Here is a 17,625-nt window from a genome sequence, read left to right as displayed (position 1 = left end):
TTCCCTACCTATCTACCCAGATTTTCTTAGCAGTGCTGGACCTAAATGAAATACATTCCTTACTCTTTCCAAAAGCAACCCTCCTCATGACGAGACACTCCCAATCTCCTAGGCAAGGGAGAAGACCATCATGTTCTGCATTCAGCTTGCTCCATCACCTAGAAGTACAGCTTTCCTTATTTCTCTCCCTCCTCTTTCCTGTGTTGCCTTCTTTTGAAGAGGCAAAAGAAACAAAACAAAATAAAACAAACCCACCATAAATTTATTTTAATAGAAATTCAACCATCCAGCCTGCAATTATGACTATTCTTTAAGAAGTTTATTGAAGACAATTTTTGACACAGCAGTCCTCCTTCCCCTGGGGCTGGGGACAACTGGAAGCTCACCCTTACCCGCTTGGCAGGTGTCAACTTAGAATCATATCTATCAGTGTCACACTGTTGTTCACGTGGATTTTTAACTAACACCCGATGAGACAACACATAATCCCTTTGCCAGTTAAACCCCTGTGAAACCAGTGCCTTTCCTTTGGCTCTGAGAACAGCAAGTTTTGACTTCAAACTACTCTGAACCACATGAAAAAACCTGATCCTTTTTTAACTGGATTCAAACTGTTAAGCACATAGGCAGAACTGCCCTGTGCGTTGCTCTTCTTCCAGAAGCAGAAACACTGCTGATGTGAGCCACATCTTCAAAAGTCCCCCATGGACGCAGCCACTCCCTGTAGCAGCATGCTGTTTCCTTCCTATTTCCATTCCTGCTGTTCTCCTGGGGTTTTTTAATCAAAAAGTTCCCCTCTGTGAACTGGGTGCAGCTGCAGTAGTCTGCCTGGCTGGCAGGGTAAAAGGACCCAGCACTGAATTTAGCAGCTTTGCCTTCACCACCAGCAACACAGAACACAGAATCGCTGTTGTACACCAGGTGTGACATAAAAGCGTGAAGATGGGAAGGAGAGAAAAGAAGGCAGCTTCAATCTAATTCCCATGGATTTTTACATCCAATCTGCAAACAAATATTACACACAAAGGAGCCCAAGTGGTCCTAGTTTTCACACACCTGTTCAAATTATTCCCCAAAGCTGCTCCTCACTAGCAGACATGGTCACGGCAGTAGGCACCGCCTTGCTTCTCAGTTAATTGAGAGAAAAGCACTAATTTTAGTGGAGCTGGGCTTGAAAGGGAAATGGGGAATCTGTTTCAGCTAATGGCTGCAAAAAGTATAGGAAATTAGCTTGCTGGTCCAACATGTGAGAGTGTGACCATCATGTTGCCTGCTGGGGAGATGCCTATTTTTTCTGCTTTGTTTAAAATAAATCAGTGGGAACAGAATTAGGTGGTTATGGGGAGCAGGTGTTAGTAGAATCCAGACAAGAGGAAAAGTGAATACAAGGACATCTCCTGCCTCTTCAAGCCATCCTCTATTTGCTAACTGTTCCCTTTGATACTACCCTTCCAACTGAATGTATTTTCCAGCTCTTCATCTTGGGCCATTAAGCAATTTCTCAAGCAACATGACTGTACTGATTTCCATGCTCATTTTCACCCTTTGCACAACTCCAGCTCCTGCTTCTCCCTGTACACCCCCAAGATCTTCCCTCCTTTCCTGGGCTCCTCCCCAGAGTGACTGTGCAGCCTATCCTCCGTGTCCAGCCTCACTCTGCCAATGTCCTCCTTTTCACTCATTCCCTTTCATCTCACTCCTCCCAGGTGATTTTCATGCCAGTGGCCCTGTCCTTGGGCCACACTCTTTGCTCAACCTGGCAAGATGCAGAGACATATAGCAAATATAAAGCTAGCACACTGAACATTTGAGGTGATTTTTTTACTGCCTGTGAGCATTTAGATGTTCAGTAGCTAAAGCCCAATTCTGGTACCTCAAGAGGACACTGACTCAGAGGCTCAACAGCAGTCAGTGACACACAGGGGAATGCTTAGAATTTAGTAGGCTTTAGAAAAATCAGGTTAGCTCTGGAGGCTACTAAATAAAAGGATAAGCACATATGAAAATCTTGATCTCCTCAAGACATCAAACTACACAAAAAAAAATCCCCACAAACAACCCTCCCCCATTTGACCATTGCAGAATTACTTCTACTTTTCTAGGGCGCATGATTTTTCACAAACAGGACTTTCTCCAGTACATTTCTCCCTCTAAATTCAGAAGTCACTGTACATGCCAAAGGATGATTTTTCCCATGTAACATCAGTGCATGTGCCCCAGCAGCACCCCAACACTGCAGAGAAGCTAGGTACTGATGCAGTGGTGAAGCCACAGTATAGAGCTTCTCCTCAGCTTGCTCCTGCAGACTGTATTAATTTTTAAAAGAGCCAAATTGATTTCTCATTTCATTCTCTCAAGCAGTAATGAACAAAACAGCTACATGGCAGAAGTAGTCTCTTCCACAACCTATTACAGTATCTTAAAAAGCCATTAATTCCTAGGTTTTCTGTCTTTGGTGAATAGGTTACTGTCACCACTGAACTTAGGCAATTGCCCAGCAGCTGAAAGGCAGGAGTAGGGCAACTTTTCTGCAGTGCTCTGAGAGCACAGATCCACAGAAATCCCCGAATAAGATGATCCAGGATGGGGTCTAAAATAAAAATTTTGGTTCAAATGGAATAACATATGCCTTTCTTCTTTCTCATTGTAGCAGTTGTGACAGAGCATGATTTCTTACCTCCTCTGCTTTGGCAACATAGGACATCACTTTATGAAGGCATTTAAATTAGAGTAATCAAACATCTCTAAAGTGCATGGACACTTCCACTGACACCAACACAACCTAAAAGCTCACTGTGTGATCACTTTACTAACACTGATACCCTCATGAATCACAACAGAGTTCCTGAAGGCCATCCCCAGCAAAACCTTTGCAATGGGGAGTGTGTGAGCAGCACTGCCACACTTCTGTGAAGTGCTAGACCAGAAAAGCCTTCTTCAGTGCTTTCCCTGTATCTTCTTCTGTTCCACACAGCATTTTCCTTCAGTGATGTGCCTGTACCTCAGGATAAGGTCATTGTTACAGCTCCTCAGTGTTGTGGGGCTCTTTGCAATTGGGGCTGGAAGTTCACAGAAACCGTAAACACCACAAACCAATTGGTTTGTGCTGAGCTTCAGGTAACTTGCTTTGTGTCTCAGAAAATATTTCCAGAACATTTGAAAGGCCAGGGCACTCACAAAAAAAATTGCTGCCATGAGGTAGGATATGAAGTCTAGCACACCAGAACTGAGAATGGGACACATTTTCTTTGAACCATTAAGACCAGTAAGTGCATTCATTTAAACCTTTTTAACACATATATCAACCACATTAAAATTAGTTAACTATTAGTTAACTGTTTAACTAGGTGGGCAACAAAGCAAATATCCCAATAGAGTAACGCAATTTTCTTTATGCCTTCACCAGAGTTACACTAACAAAACGTGTGAGCAGTTTCTAGCTTACATCTATTTAATGTAAGACAGGTTCTGGGGAAAGTGTGTCGGCCTCATCTGGCAGCACCTGGGTTCAAGGGTACCAGCAAGGAGGTGTAGCTCCTTCCTAAACACAGGCCCCAAACATGCACGAGACTGCAACTACACTGCCCAAGGGAGACCTTACAACAGCCATCCAATACCTAAAGAGAGCTTGCAAGAAATCTGGAGAGGGGCTTCTACAAGGGCATGTAGAGATAGGACAAGGGAGTATGGCTTTAAATTGACAGAAGGCAGATCTAGATTAGACGTTATGAAGCAATTCTTTACTATGAGAGTGGTGAGATAGGTTGCCCAGAGAAGCTGTGGCTGCCCCATCCCTGGCAGTGTTCGTGCCAGGTTGGATGGGCAACCTAGTCTCCTTTGAACAACCTGGTCTTGTGGAAAGTGTCCCCGCCCATGACGGGGGGCGGGGGTGGGGTAGAATCAAATGATCTCTAAGGTCCCTTCCAACTCTAACCATTCTGTGATTCTATGAAGACAGCTTTGTTCTGCCACTGACAAGCAGAAAGATGAGTCTTTCTTTCAAAGCTGGCAAATGAAGCTGCTAAGCCACTAGCCATCATATTTGAAAACTCATGGCAGTCAGGTGAAGTTCCTGATGACTGGAAAAAGGGAAATATAACCCCCATTTTCAAGAAGAGGAAAATGGATGACCCAGGGAATCACAGATCAGTCAGTCTCACCTCTGCGCCTGGGAAAATCTTGGAGCAGGTTCTCTTGGAAGGCATGTTAAGGCACATGAAAAACAATGAGGTGCTTGGTGACAGCCAGCATGGCTTCACTAAGGGGAAATCCTGCCTGACCAATTTGGTGGCCTTCTATGATGGGGCTACAGAACTGATGGACGGGGGTAGAGCAGTTGATGTCATCTACCTGGACTTATGTAAAGCGTTTGACACTGTTCCACACAACATCCTTGTCTCTAAATTGGAGAGACATCAATTTGATGGGTGGACCACTCGGTGGATAAAGAACTGGCTGGATGGCCGCACACAAAGAGTTGTGGTCAATGGCTCAATGTCCGGCTGGAGACCAGTAACGAGTGGCGTCCCTCAGGGGTTGTTGTTGGGACCGGTCTTGTCCAACATCTTTGTTGATGACATGGACAGTGGGATTGAGTGCGCCCTCAGCAAGTTTGCTGATGACACCAGCTGTGTGGTTCGGTTGATACGCTGGAGGGAAGGAATGCCATCCAGAGGGACCTTGACACGCTTGTGAGCTGGGCTGATGCAAACCTCATGAAGTTTAACCATGCCAAGTGCAAGGTCCTACACCTGGGTCGGAGCAATCCCAGGCACAGCTACAGGCTGGGCAGAGAAGAGATTCAGAGCAGCCCTGTGGAGAAAGACTTGGGGGTGTTGGTCGATGAGAAAATGAACTTGAGCCAGCTTCAGTGTGCGCTCGCAGCCCAGAGAGCCAACCGTATCCTGGGCTGCATCAAAAGGAGCGTGACCAGCAGGTCAAAAGGGGTGATCCTGCCCCTCTACTCTGCTCTTGTGAGACCTCACCTGGAGTATTGTGTGCAGTTCTGGTGTCCTCAACATAAAAAGGACATGGAACTGTTGGAACAAGTCCAGAGAAGGGCCATGAGGATGATCACGGGATTGGAACACCTCCTGTATGAAGAGAGGCTGAGAAAGTTGGGGCTGTTCAGCCTGGAGAAGAGAAGGCTGCATGGAGACCTCATAGCACCCTTCCAGTATCTGAAGGGGGCCTATAGGGATGCTGGAGAGGGACTCTTCATTAGGGACTGTAGTGATAGGACAAGGGGTAATGGGTTCAAACTTAAACAGGGGAAGTTTAGATTGGATATAAGTAAGAAACTCTTTACTGTGAGTGTGGTGAGGCACTGGAATGGGTTGCCCAGGGAAGTTGTGATTGCTCCATTCCTGATGGTGTTCAAGGCCAGTTTGGACAGATCCTTGGGTGAGATGGTTTAGTGTGAGGTGTCCGTGCCCATGGCAGGGGGGTTGGAACTAGATGATCTTAAGGTCCTTTCTAAGAAGCAGTCAATCTTTTGGCCTGTGGATGAGTAGCCCAGAGAAGACTGCAATCCAGCTAACTTGTGTTTTAGCTCTTTAGCAAGGCAATTTTAGTCTGCCAGGATGCCAAAGCAGTACCTTAATGCAAATCTTTTTCACAATATAAAATACTAGCACTTACAAAGTTCTTAAGAATTATTTATAGTTTGCAAAGCAAACTATAAATAATTCATTTATTCCATACATATCTGCATCATTTGAAATGCATCAATGGTTGTATCAATACAGTGCAATGGATTTACAGTGCACAGGATAGACTTGGGGACATTTGGGCTATCCAGGTATTGTTGATCTGAGCATTATTACTACAGGTAAACTGAAATAAATTCCTTCAGTTATTACCTGATTATTTTTTTTCAGCATGGTAAATAAAACTTATTAGTTCTAGGTCATTAAATTTAATATTAGACTTTAAAAGAGCCTAGAGATTCTATGACATTATTAGTAGAACATGCAACAAAACATATGTGCTTCAGTAATAAAGATAAAAGAATGACTCTATTATATTTAGATATTAGTTACTAGTGCATTTTTCAGACCGAGTTTTGAGATAAAAGCCAAGCTGCCATTCTCAGATGTGAGATAGGCACACGCTGGTTCTGGCTCTCACTGAGTGAGAGGATTCCAAGTAACTGAGCCATTTCTAAACACGCCATTGAGAGCCTTTCCTAATTTACCCACTGTTCCTTTTTGAATAATAAATACAATTTTGCCAGTGTTTCAGGTGAAGCGAGTGGGCAGAGACCTCAGAGAGAAGGACTTGATTTTCATATTTTTTTAAGTCAACTTTCTATGACCCTGAATGTGTCCTTTGGTGTCCTGCACCTCAGTGCTCCTCACTGCTTGAATATATGGTGCTCTTCATTTCAACCGTTATTATTCTCATGTGGCTACAACCTCTCTGCAAGGACTGTCTTGCTGTGACTGGGCAGTGTCTAGCACAAAGATGCACTCCCGGTTGGAGCTTCCAGTCACTAACATACAGCCAAAAATCCTGGCAACAGCCACTGCTGTATACACTCTGTCTTGCAAGATGCCAACAGCAAGGCTGGAAACACATACTTCAGGAAGTAAGTAATGACGGCACGTTGCATCCAATCAATTGCAATAACCACGGGCAGTATATTAAAGGCTGCTATTATGTTTTTCTAATAACAATGGCAGCCAAGTACTTTTGATGTGGGAAAAATGTATTTGCCATTAAGTACAAAGACAGAAGATGAGCGTAAGTCTCTGAAAGTGATGATATGATTTACTCCCTACTGCTTTCCTTGACATTGGCCTCAATGCTGCCTCCCTGTGAAAAAGGAGTATCAAATTCACAGCTGATAGGAATCACTGTAGCTCCATAGAGCCACAAATACAGCATTCATAACCCAACCAGCTTCTCAGGCCAGGTCCGTGACTACGTGACTACAATGACTACAAATTACTGTCTTCAGGAGAAATCGGGTGACTGAGCTGCTCTTCAGCAGGAAATGCTGGCACCTTTCCTTATTCCATTTTTACCCACCATTACAGGAACACTGCAGCATCCCATGGAGCTTTTCAGAAACACAAGATAAAACCCTGTGTGGGATGAATTACAGGAAAAGCCTGGTAATTGTAAAGCCTAATTACAAAGTAATGTGGAGTTTGAGAGCAGAACTGCTAAGCAGTTAGAGACTGAACTAATGAGTGTGCAATCTGTCAACCGTGAGAAGGCTAACGAAAGGCCAGCACAGGACAATCCTGACACGGATAAGCAAACAAAGAAATGTCCAAATAACACATTTGAGATACACAGTATGAAATAAGCTGCTAACTGGAGCTTGTATGCATGCTTAGCATATGGACAACATAATTATACCTGTACAGCAAAGGCAAGTTCACAATAGAGGATGGTAATAGAATGGCGCGGGGTTCAATGCATCAAGGGATGAGTAGAAGAGCACAGAAGAGGGTAGGGGATGGATGGGGCTGGAAAAGAGACATGGCTCAGATTCTTTGCACTTGGATTACAGAACAGGGAAATGCTGTTTGATCTCTAACACAATCTCAAACTTCCTGTGTTTTACTGCTTTCTACCTACTATACCTTATATACTATACTATTATGCTATGTTGTCCTGAAAAGTGAAACACTCACAAGAAATCCAGTGTTTACTTACACTATGGAACAAATCTAAGTGATAATAGTTCCTGGCAGTGGAATTAGAAATAAACTCTTGAGAAGTCAATTCTGGTCTATGAATGTGTTGCTCCCCTCCAAAGTGTTCTTAACTGAGTCAATGACAACAATTGGACAGTAGAAGACAACAGCTAATTAAACAAAAAAAATCTTTTGTCTCATTAAAGCTCTAGAAAAAAGTTAAAATTGGAATTTGAAAACTAACATCACAAAAATTGTAGGAGATTCAAAGTTCCATCTTTCACACATCTCCCACTTTGTGTAAGTAAATTTAATTGCAATTCCAATAGAAAAGACGCAAACATATCCATAAACCAGCCACAAACTCTGATTGAAAGGTTAAAGCCTGTAATCTTTGCACTGAAACTGTAGTTATGTCAGTTTTGAGACAGGTTCTCACTTTTTTTTCTTTTTTTTTTTTTCTTTTCACCCTAGCTCTTGTAAAATCAATGGAATGACAAATCATATGAAGTTGATCAGAAATACATTATTTTTTCACTTGCCCACTGAGAATCAAGAAAACACTTAAACACCAGGTCATCCTATCAATTTCAGTGAGCTTTCAACATGTATTTAAGTGCCCCCCAGAATAGTAATTTTTAATTTTTGATTTTTATTTTTTTTTTTTTAATTGTAACACTTGCCCTAAGGCTCATCCAAGTCAAAGGAAAGACCTTGCTCCTTCAGAAGGTTTGAATCAGTCCCTTGTTAAATGGGAAGAAAATGGGTATTATACTGACTGAACTATTTTGGGAGCAAATGCCTCAGGTGATTCTAATACTCCTAAACATGTAGCATGCTTCATCTTTGATGAGGCCACCAAACTCCAATTTTCTGCAATAATGAAGAGGAAGAGGAAGGAAACAAAGCTTTGAAGAGCCCAGATGACTGAATTTTGCAAATCTCTGAATGTCCAGATATCAATCACCATGATATTTTGCTATTTATTTAGCAGCGGCAGAAGGGGAAGAAGGGTACAAAACAGCTACCTACAATTTAACAATTATGCAGATTCTCCACAAAACATCAACTCAGTTTGTGAGTTGACATGCAATTTTAAACATGCAATTTTTGAATCTGTAATTTTTCTGCTAAGGCATTCTAGCACTCTTGTTATACCAAGTTTATTAGTTTGGCTTTGGCATTCCAAAAACTGAGAATAAGAGACCAATAGCAATGTGCACTTGGGAATCAGGCTACTGGTCTTTTGTCTTGCTTATCAGGATTATCAAGACCTTAATCAGGATTTCACCACTTAGCTAGAGAAAGCTGTGAAAAGCAACTATAATGCAGAAAAGTAATTAATGCTATAAAATGGCTCTGAGTCCTTGGATGAATGACATTGCAGATTAGCGTCTTGCCCTTAAATGTGAAGTCACCCTTGGGTAATTGTAAGAATATCTATTGACTTCATAAAATTTCTCTTGACATATTAAAATCATTATCAGTGGTGTTAGTAGCACAGCAACAGAACAAGTCCTTCTAAAATATCTGTGCATGTTTGCACAATACTGCTTAGTGCTTTGTCCTTTACAGGAACAATAATTTAGTAATTTTAGATCATGCAAGACTTATGTTAAATTGTGCTGGAGGCAGTAAGAGTACATGGGAGAATGGAGAGGGATATTAAAACATTCAAGATTGGAGTCTTAATAAAAGTTTATATGGCACCAGGATGTAACCATAATTGGAAAACCAATGGAAATACTTTTTTTTTCAAAGACTGCTGTTTTGTGGAAAATGTGCCTTACATCCATGTAAAACTATACTCATCAGAGGGAGATATTACACCTAGCTCTATGGCAATACTTCATTCTCTGTTCCTGCAAGTTTAATTCATTATCACTCCCTTGTACTCTAGCAAAGAAAGAAAATAGCACTAAAGGTCTTAATAATGCACTTCTTCCTTCATAAGGGACATTAGGGATATCAGTGCTAAAAAAAAGGATGCTAGGCAAATAATTCTGAATTGCAATGCAGGTAATATATTTCCATTATCCTCAGACCCAGATACTGGTTACGGGGATCACCATTCCTCCAGAGAATGCAGCCTGAAAAAGAGCTCCCACCCATTGGCAGGTGTGTTTGTGAAGGTGCATGTCATCCGCAATTGTTTTCCCCTGAAGTTGACTTGGTGGGAGAAGTCAGAGACAGCTGTACTGAGGGCAGCTGGGGAATGTGTTAATTCAGCACTACCCTTTAACACGTATTAAAATTGTTCCCAATGGGCATAACAGACAAGGAAAGCCAAACACAGAGATTGATTTTACCCAGTTCCCCATGAAATTCAAAAGAAAAACTAATCACCTCAGTGATAATAGGAGTTGGACTGGAACCTACATGAACAGCATACTGCAAATCATTTTTTGTTGCCAAAGCTTGTTCTGACTGCAACAATTTCCAGCAAGAGCTGGAATTTACATCCCTCAAAACAGCTCTACTCCAGCAAATACTACATGCATTAATTCAAGCATTATTTGGTTTTCCCCTGACTAGAAAATGCAACGCAGTGGAGGATAAAAAGCACACATGGCTTGTGTATAAGCACCAGCCCAGCTGCTGCTACACCACTATTTGCCTGTTGCTTAGCAATGCTTCACCTCTCTGCCAGAAAAAAAATGCTTTGATGAGGGAATATAAACCTGAAGTTTATGGTTTATAGTAAAATAATGACTGCTAGTGCTCCAATCACTTCTTCCAATCACGTGCTACATCACCTACTGAATGCTGGAAGCTTTTGGGACAAAAGGTGTAGTTTTCGGTGCCTAGCTATGAGCCCACCAGGAGAGCCTTAAACAAAAAAATAAAATAACAGTGCAGAGGTGTTTGCACATTTATCAGGAGGAAAGCTGGAATAGGAATTTGAGGGCACGGTTCTGGGCAACTCTAGCTGCTCTTGCTTAAGCATGGAGCTGGACAAGATAATCTCCTGAGATCCCTTCCAGTGCCAACCATTCTTTGAGTCTGTAATTTCTGAAGCAAAATAAAGTAAGAACACAGTAAGACTAAAGAAGGAAATAAAAAAAAGAGGTTCCCAGAGAGCGAAGAAACAAAGCAAAGACACTGTGACATGTTCATTCCTCACTCACCAGTTACCCATTTAGCCTCCGGGTCATGAATTTTGAAATCGTCACTGAAGAGATCTTCCACTGTTATCTTCTTCTTCTGAGACAAGCTATTATCTTCAACTGTAAAACATTCAAAACCAAACTGCCATTACTTCAAATCTGAAATGTATCTGAAAGTACAACAACTGTGAATAGAGCCATGTTATGTCTCATTCAAAAATGGTCCACATTAAGCTTTCTGTTGCACATAAGCCACTTCCAATTGTCAGTTTTGTAAAAGGACTATCTAGTGGTTCACAAACAGAAACATCCTGGTCATTTATGCCTTGACTCAGCAACTACAAAACCACCAAGATATGGTCCAAATCACATATTTTCAGGCATAATCTGATAAAAAAAATTTAAGAGCCATGAAAACACACCTACAAATGTCATAGTGCTATATAACGCTGATTATACTTAGGAATTAAAACTACTTCACACTAAGACTATAGTGAAATCATTAGTTAAATTTTTAAAAACTAATTAAAAGTGACTAAACTTTTATAGCTTATATTTTTATTTCCTTAAAATCTGTCACTTTCCCCACAAAGAATTATTCCCTGTATGTCTTCCTCCACTGTCCTTCCTACAGGCCTCTCCACATTTCTCATGATTTAGTCAGAGGTCTCCAACAAACTTGTGATGCAAAGCACAATCTGATTTCTTCCTGCATATGTATTATTGTTACAAGGAAATCTGTCCCATTTGGATGTCACCAAGACTAAATATGCATGAATCTAGCTGAATGACACCAAGGCACAACTTTAACCACTTGAAGTTTGTCACAGCTAACATCTTCTAATTTCTATCAACACCTCTCCACTATGTAAGTTTACATAAACACAACGCAGATGCTCCTGGGCCTGTAACTCAAGTGTTTATGTTGAATCAATGGATTCTTGGGCCTTAGAGATGAAGAGCGCATGTACTACATCACAGAACTCTATAGTGGGTAATTAGTTAATATAAAAAATGGATTTTAATTTTCTCAAAGCTGCAATATTTAGAGAAAAATTAAACCCCAAAAATTTTTATGAACAAATTCCTTCTTCTCTTTTTTCCACCAACAGTATTTTTTTTCTTTTTTTGTTATGACAAGCAGTCACCTTTTATGAATAATTTCCATTCAACTTTCAAATTTTTGGTCAAAAAATATTTTCATGGAAAGCTTTCAGTCAGCGTTAAACACATTTGCTCTTTAAAGGAACATGTAAGGCCATACTCTGAGTATTTCACAGAAGGGATGTGTGCTTCAGCATCTCTCCTCACTACAGTATCCTCATGCCTGAAATTTGTTAGTATCATGCAGCCTTAGCTATCTTTAAAATTGCTTAGTACAAAACTCCTTGCACTGAATACGCTTGCTATTAGAAACTGTGGAATCAGACTCTCTGAAGCCATTTATTACACAAAAAAAGTCTTCTTTACTTACTTCCGCTAAATTGAAGCCCCTGAGCTACCTGAGATCACTGAAAATGACCTCTGAACAGTGTTCTGTTCCACTAAAAGGTGTTTCAATACAAACTATCATTTTTTTTATATTAAATTATATTCTTCAATTTTATATCTTTTTTCCAAGCCTGGATGAGGTTTCAATCACACTTCTCAACGTGGCTTCCAAATACCAAGACACATTAATACAAGTCCTCACCCAAATCCCACTGTGTGACAGCATTATGCCAGGTTCTTCTGCATAATTTTATTTATTAAAATGGAAAATATAGTGCAGAGGAACTCCAGGAAACTGTTCCATGTACCTCCCACCATGGTTCAAGGCTCCAGCACTGGATACCTGGGGAGATCAGGCAGTGTGGAGCATGAGGTTGGAGCCCACATACAGCCTCTGAGCTGGAGATTTGCAAAGGGGCAGGATGGGAAGCCCTTTTCATCCCCTCCTTTTGTGCAGGGTGGAGACAGCCAGTCTGGGAGCTGCACCACCTCTATACCCTCAAAGCACTTCAAATGTTTTGCAAGAGAAAGCTGGAAGAGGTAAAGGCAGCGACTGAAGCATGCACACTCAGGAGACTCCCTAAGGCAGAGAGATCCCCTCTCTGTCTCCTTCAGTGGGCTGTAGTTGTTGCTATAGGTCCTATAATGAACCATGGAAAACATTAATCAGCCACAGATCTGGGAAGAAAACAAATAACTAAATAATCAATCAAACAATGATTTTTTAGTAAAGCATTCAGATTTACTGACCTCTCATCTAACTCACAGGTAAGTCAGAGCACTCATTATGAATGCCCACTCTATTCCCCCAGCCCCAGTGGAGACATGTGGAGGAAGAAGTGCAATCTTAGGATCTCAGATAATCCAGCCTGAGCAGCAGCCTCTGAGCGTGCCTTAGAGGATCTCAGCCAGCTGGTGGACACAGGCTGTGTCCATACTCAACTGCAGGGACCTTGGGAACCTCCTTGGATTTATGGAAGGAGAGGATCAAGCATGTGCCACCACCTTTTTGTGGTCGTTTCCTGCTCCCAGAAAACCCTGATGGCAGCTGCCACCCAAGCTGCCAGTACATCAGCATGGCAGCAGTGCCTGTGTCTCAAGGACTTGTGATTTGAGTGCCAAGTCAGAAACCCATCATTCAATCAGCAGTTACATGCTGAGAAAACCAAGTGAAAATCATGTCTCTTTTATACCTGACTCAAAGTTAAAGGCATGATGAGAACCCTGTGCTGCTTAGACTTTGTAGGTTCATCTGTCTGCATCTCATCCATGAAGTCAGTGCACCCAAAAGGATATGGGCTGGACTGATAAAGCCTTGTTCCCCAGAACACAAACAGAACAAAGATCCAGAAATCCAGAAAAAGCAATCAAAAAAGGGCTATGAGCTGACCTCCCTGCCTGTTTTGCCTCTGTAGTACCAATCATTTTTTTCAAGCTTCCTCTCAACTCTAGCAATGCTCAAAGGCTGCTTGATGGGTCAGGTTTCTGTTACCTTTGGGTTGCCATCTCTCTTTCCATCACCCTTGGGGTTCAACTATAGGTCAGTGTCAGACGCTTTCCTCAGATATGTCTCAGATTATTGTGCATTGCAAGCATGTGGACACAAACTTTCACCACTTAGTGCTTCTTTTGAGAGTTTTGTTCTAGAATACCAAAGGATATACGAATCCTAGAAATGCTGAAATTTTATTATGATTTTTATGAGACCTAAGCGTTAGCTAGCAATAAAGCACTGCTACCGTAATTACACTGTCTGCTGAATGCAAAGAGCACTCTTCCTAGTTTCTAAGCTAATCTTAAAGCAGGTTGAGTGACCTGCCTCTGAGATACCCAGATCAACAGGGATTTCAGCCTTTCTGCAGCTGAATCAAGAATTAAAACTTTCTTTAAAGTTTTGGGCTGATTTGCAAAAGAATCTTGAAGAGATATATAAATCCCCTTTTCCTCACTTATTAAATAGCTTAATCATTATCTGCTCTCCTAAGTAAACCTTCCCCATTCCACACTTTACCACTTGCTCTTGGTTTGGCAGAAGACTACCCAGGAGACTACCCCCAGTTTTCATAGTAATGGGAAATACCGCCTCCATGATGCAAGTCATGGGTCCACTTTTCTTTGTCTAAACATGGTTCTACAAGACTGCATGCTGCACACTATCCCATATGTGTCCCAAACTACTTTCTGTAGACATTGCATGATGCTCAGCACTGGGTTTAGAGCATCTCTGAATTGCATGCCTTGATACTGCACTGCAAAAGAGGCTTTCAAGCCAACAGCAAAATACTTAGAGAAGCATAGCTTCCCAGCCAGGAAGATGGCCAAGATAGGCAGGAACAAGGAAGGAATGCAGAGGTTGTTTGTACCAGTATGACAGTGTCAGGCTGGACTCCATTATTATCATCAGAAGGAAGACTTAAAATATTTGAAGTATTCTCAAGCATTGTGCTCTGCCCATGCCAGGCTGTATCGCTCCACTTGAAACATTTCACGGTGTCTCAAATGTGAAAATGTTTTTTTTACTTTTGTTTTGTTTTTCTGATGTCACTCTTCACTTGGCAGCAGCTCCCCATCCACAAAACTGCTTTGCTTCCTTCCTTTGCTGTCCTCCTGTCCCTTCCTTGCCTCTTATTCAAATATCCATCACTTATTTTTCAGTTTGGCTAACAAAGCATACACATTTCTTCTTCCAGTGAACTACTTTGTGGCAGGGAAAGCAAACTCTGCTTCTCCTTTTGGATAGACTACTCCATCTTCCCCAATCCTACCTTGTTAGGATGTGCTGTCCCCAGTCAAGATTATCAGTATAATATTTTTTACATTTGTCAAACCAGCCTCTATGTCTCACTTAGCACTGGCCAATGGGAAATGCCTGTGAATGAGCCTCCTGCCACCCTCTGCCGTAGTCTGTCCTTGTAACAAGCTCCAAGGCCAGTGGCCCAAAGAAGACTGAACTCAGCTGCTGCCAAACCACAGCAGTAACCTAAGATATCTATTTTACCCTTGGCAGAGTCTCACAATGAAGCAGTCTGGATCTATAATAAAAACAGAAGCAGTACTGAGTTCAGAGGTTTTATATTTGCATGTGGTGGACAGTTCTAAAACACCAGCAGGGGAAAAAACAATCCAAATCCAGTTGACTAGCAAATAAGGTAATTAGAAATCTAAAAAAATATGAATGGAAATTTTACCATAGGAAATGACTGCATATTCCTAACTTTTAAGCACAGAGACCCTCTCAACGGTGCTTTCTGGAGCTGTTGCAAAGTACATAGTAATAACTGTGTTATTTATGTATATACATGTGTGTGCATACATATCCCAAACAGATAACGTCCTTGTGTATGCATATATAAACACACAAATACACTTGTGACTTTTATTTATTTATTTAATGTGGGTATTTCATATTCGTACTCCATATTACATTAAATACAAGGCCATTATAATAACCCATATTTACTCATGTTTTCCTAAATTAGAGAACATTAGCTACAGGTCTCAAAGCTCAGCACACCTTTTCTGTTTAGGCACTTATCAGGACAACAGAACTGCAGTGTCTGTAGTCACAATAGTCATTACTGGATTTTATGTGTGATTTTATTTATGGAGAATTGGGAGTAGGGCTCAGGAGAAGTCCTAAATGAGGTCGATAGTTGAACCCAGAATTGAAACAAGAAGTGTTAAATCCTCACCAGATATCATTCTGACCATCAATATAAACAGATTTCAACTGTATTTAGTACTATACAGGTATGTTTATGCTTCTCCCTATGTATCTGTCTATACAGAATCCTGGTCTTTGATGGAAACTGCGCAGTCTCATCTATGAAGTCTGAGCCAATGACAGGTTCTTGAAGCTCACAGGTTTAGAAATCTATGCTTTGGTGTGAAGTTTTGAAAAGTCTGGGGCTACACTTCAGTAAAACAGAAAGCAACATTTCCATAACTAATGGATAAGGGATGATATTTCTCACTGCAAGTAAGTGGTGCCTGATGTGAGTACAGCCCATGGACCATTCTCCAAAACATCTCAGAGATAGATGAAGTGCACTGTCCAAATGTGTTAAATCTGAACCCTAGCAAAAGTAATTTCAGAAATGACCCTTAATTAAGTTTAACCTTAATGAATTTCGTTGTGTAATTACTCTGGCATGACCATGCGCTACTTACATTTACACTAAAAACTTCAGGATAGCATGAAATAAACTGAACATGGCATGACAACATATAATCAAAGAATAATGTAGCAATTGTTCCACTCATTTTCAAATTAACTCAGTGCAGTCCTGTACTTCTTAATTTATCATTATCTCCAGTATTAGCAGTATGTGGGGTAAGAACTGTGTCAGGGAAGATGGCCCAGATCTGCTGAACTGCATGTCAGTTTATAAAGTATGAGCTAGAAATTTCTGCCACACAGCTTAAGTCCCATTTTTCTGCTTCACCATCGTGTGCTCTTCCATTTCCTAAGGTTTCATTTCTCCCTTTTTTCCATCCCCCTCCTCAGCAGTGTGCTCTCTGTCCTGCTGTCCCCTAATCGCATGCACTCATCCGAGAAGTAGCCCCTTTTCTCCTCTAAGTCCCTCTGCAGGGATCCTTCTGCCTTCTGTGTTTTGTAGCTCCTCACCATTTCTGATACTGAATTTTCTGTCTTGTCTCTCCACTGTTTGTCTTTTTGTATTCTGATCACAATCTTCTTAGAGCCATGAAAGAGCGTTATTTCTACTCTGTAAGTAGGCATGGAAATTTACAGGGCTGTATAAATAATAATAATCAATAATCATAATAATACCACATTAAAATTCAAGCCTACAACCTCAGCAGCTACTGTAAGAGAAGTAATTTACAGAGGTTATGTGCAAAGAACTTTGCTGAAACTTGGTAAAGGGGTAAATTTAAAGAATCTCTTATTAGGAAGTTACTAATTATTTACTGTGATTAAGGGCTATCTGCCACATAGTTATCTGGAATTGTTTTGTAAAGCTGAAACATGATGGTCTGATCTAAGAATTGCTCCAGCTGAACAGGGTAGGATTTAGGTGCCTAAGCATAGGAGATGCCATCCAGCTGGTGGCTGTTGCTCCATGTGGGCACGAACTTCAGGAAGTCCTGTGTCCTAACTGATTGCCCTATGTCATTGTCTTTCATACCCTGCACATCTAAAATGACACTACCCATCTACATTTAGGCAGCCAAGTTTCACACTCCTACCTTTAGCTCCTCAGGTTACATCTTTGAATTGAAATTCAAAACTCAAAAACAATCTACCTCGGAATAGCCTGGAACTCAGCATCACATCAAGATAAAGAACAGGAAGGATGACTCCTTTGATGTCGACTATACAGTCAGTTTGCAAACACTTTACAGAGGAAAAACAG

At 41.2% G+C, this 17,625-nt stretch overlaps 1 protein-coding gene across 8 annotated transcripts in view; it reads right to left on the bottom strand.

Moving 5' to 3' along the window:
- The window catches only part of DPP6 (dipeptidyl peptidase like 6), a 565,175-nt gene that overhangs the window by 163,986 nt on the left and 383,564 nt on the right, over nt 1-17,625 (bottom strand). For all 8 annotated transcript variants that reach the window (XR_009747077.1, XM_061474523.1, XM_061474525.1 and 5 more), the window contains exon 3: nt 10,778-10,876. Coding sequence is in view for 7 of the 8 variants with exons in the window: in XM_061474523.1 (XP_061330507.1) it covers nt 10,778-10,876 (99 nt within the window). In the remaining variant the exon portion in view is untranslated. The remainder of the gene's footprint in view (nt 1-10,777; nt 10,877-17,625) is intronic.

The sequence above is a fragment of the Pezoporus flaviventris genome, unplaced genomic scaffold (assembly GCF_033815535.1).
Source record: "Pezoporus flaviventris isolate CSIRO_AGI_PZ_B2104156 unplaced genomic scaffold, CSIRO_AGI_Pfla_v1 ptg000079l, whole genome shotgun sequence".
Classification (NCBI taxonomy): Eukaryota; Metazoa; Chordata; class Aves; order Psittaciformes; family Psittacidae; genus Pezoporus; species Pezoporus flaviventris.
Note: the sequence above shows the minus strand (reverse complement) of the source record. Positions and strands in the feature narration are given on the sequence as shown.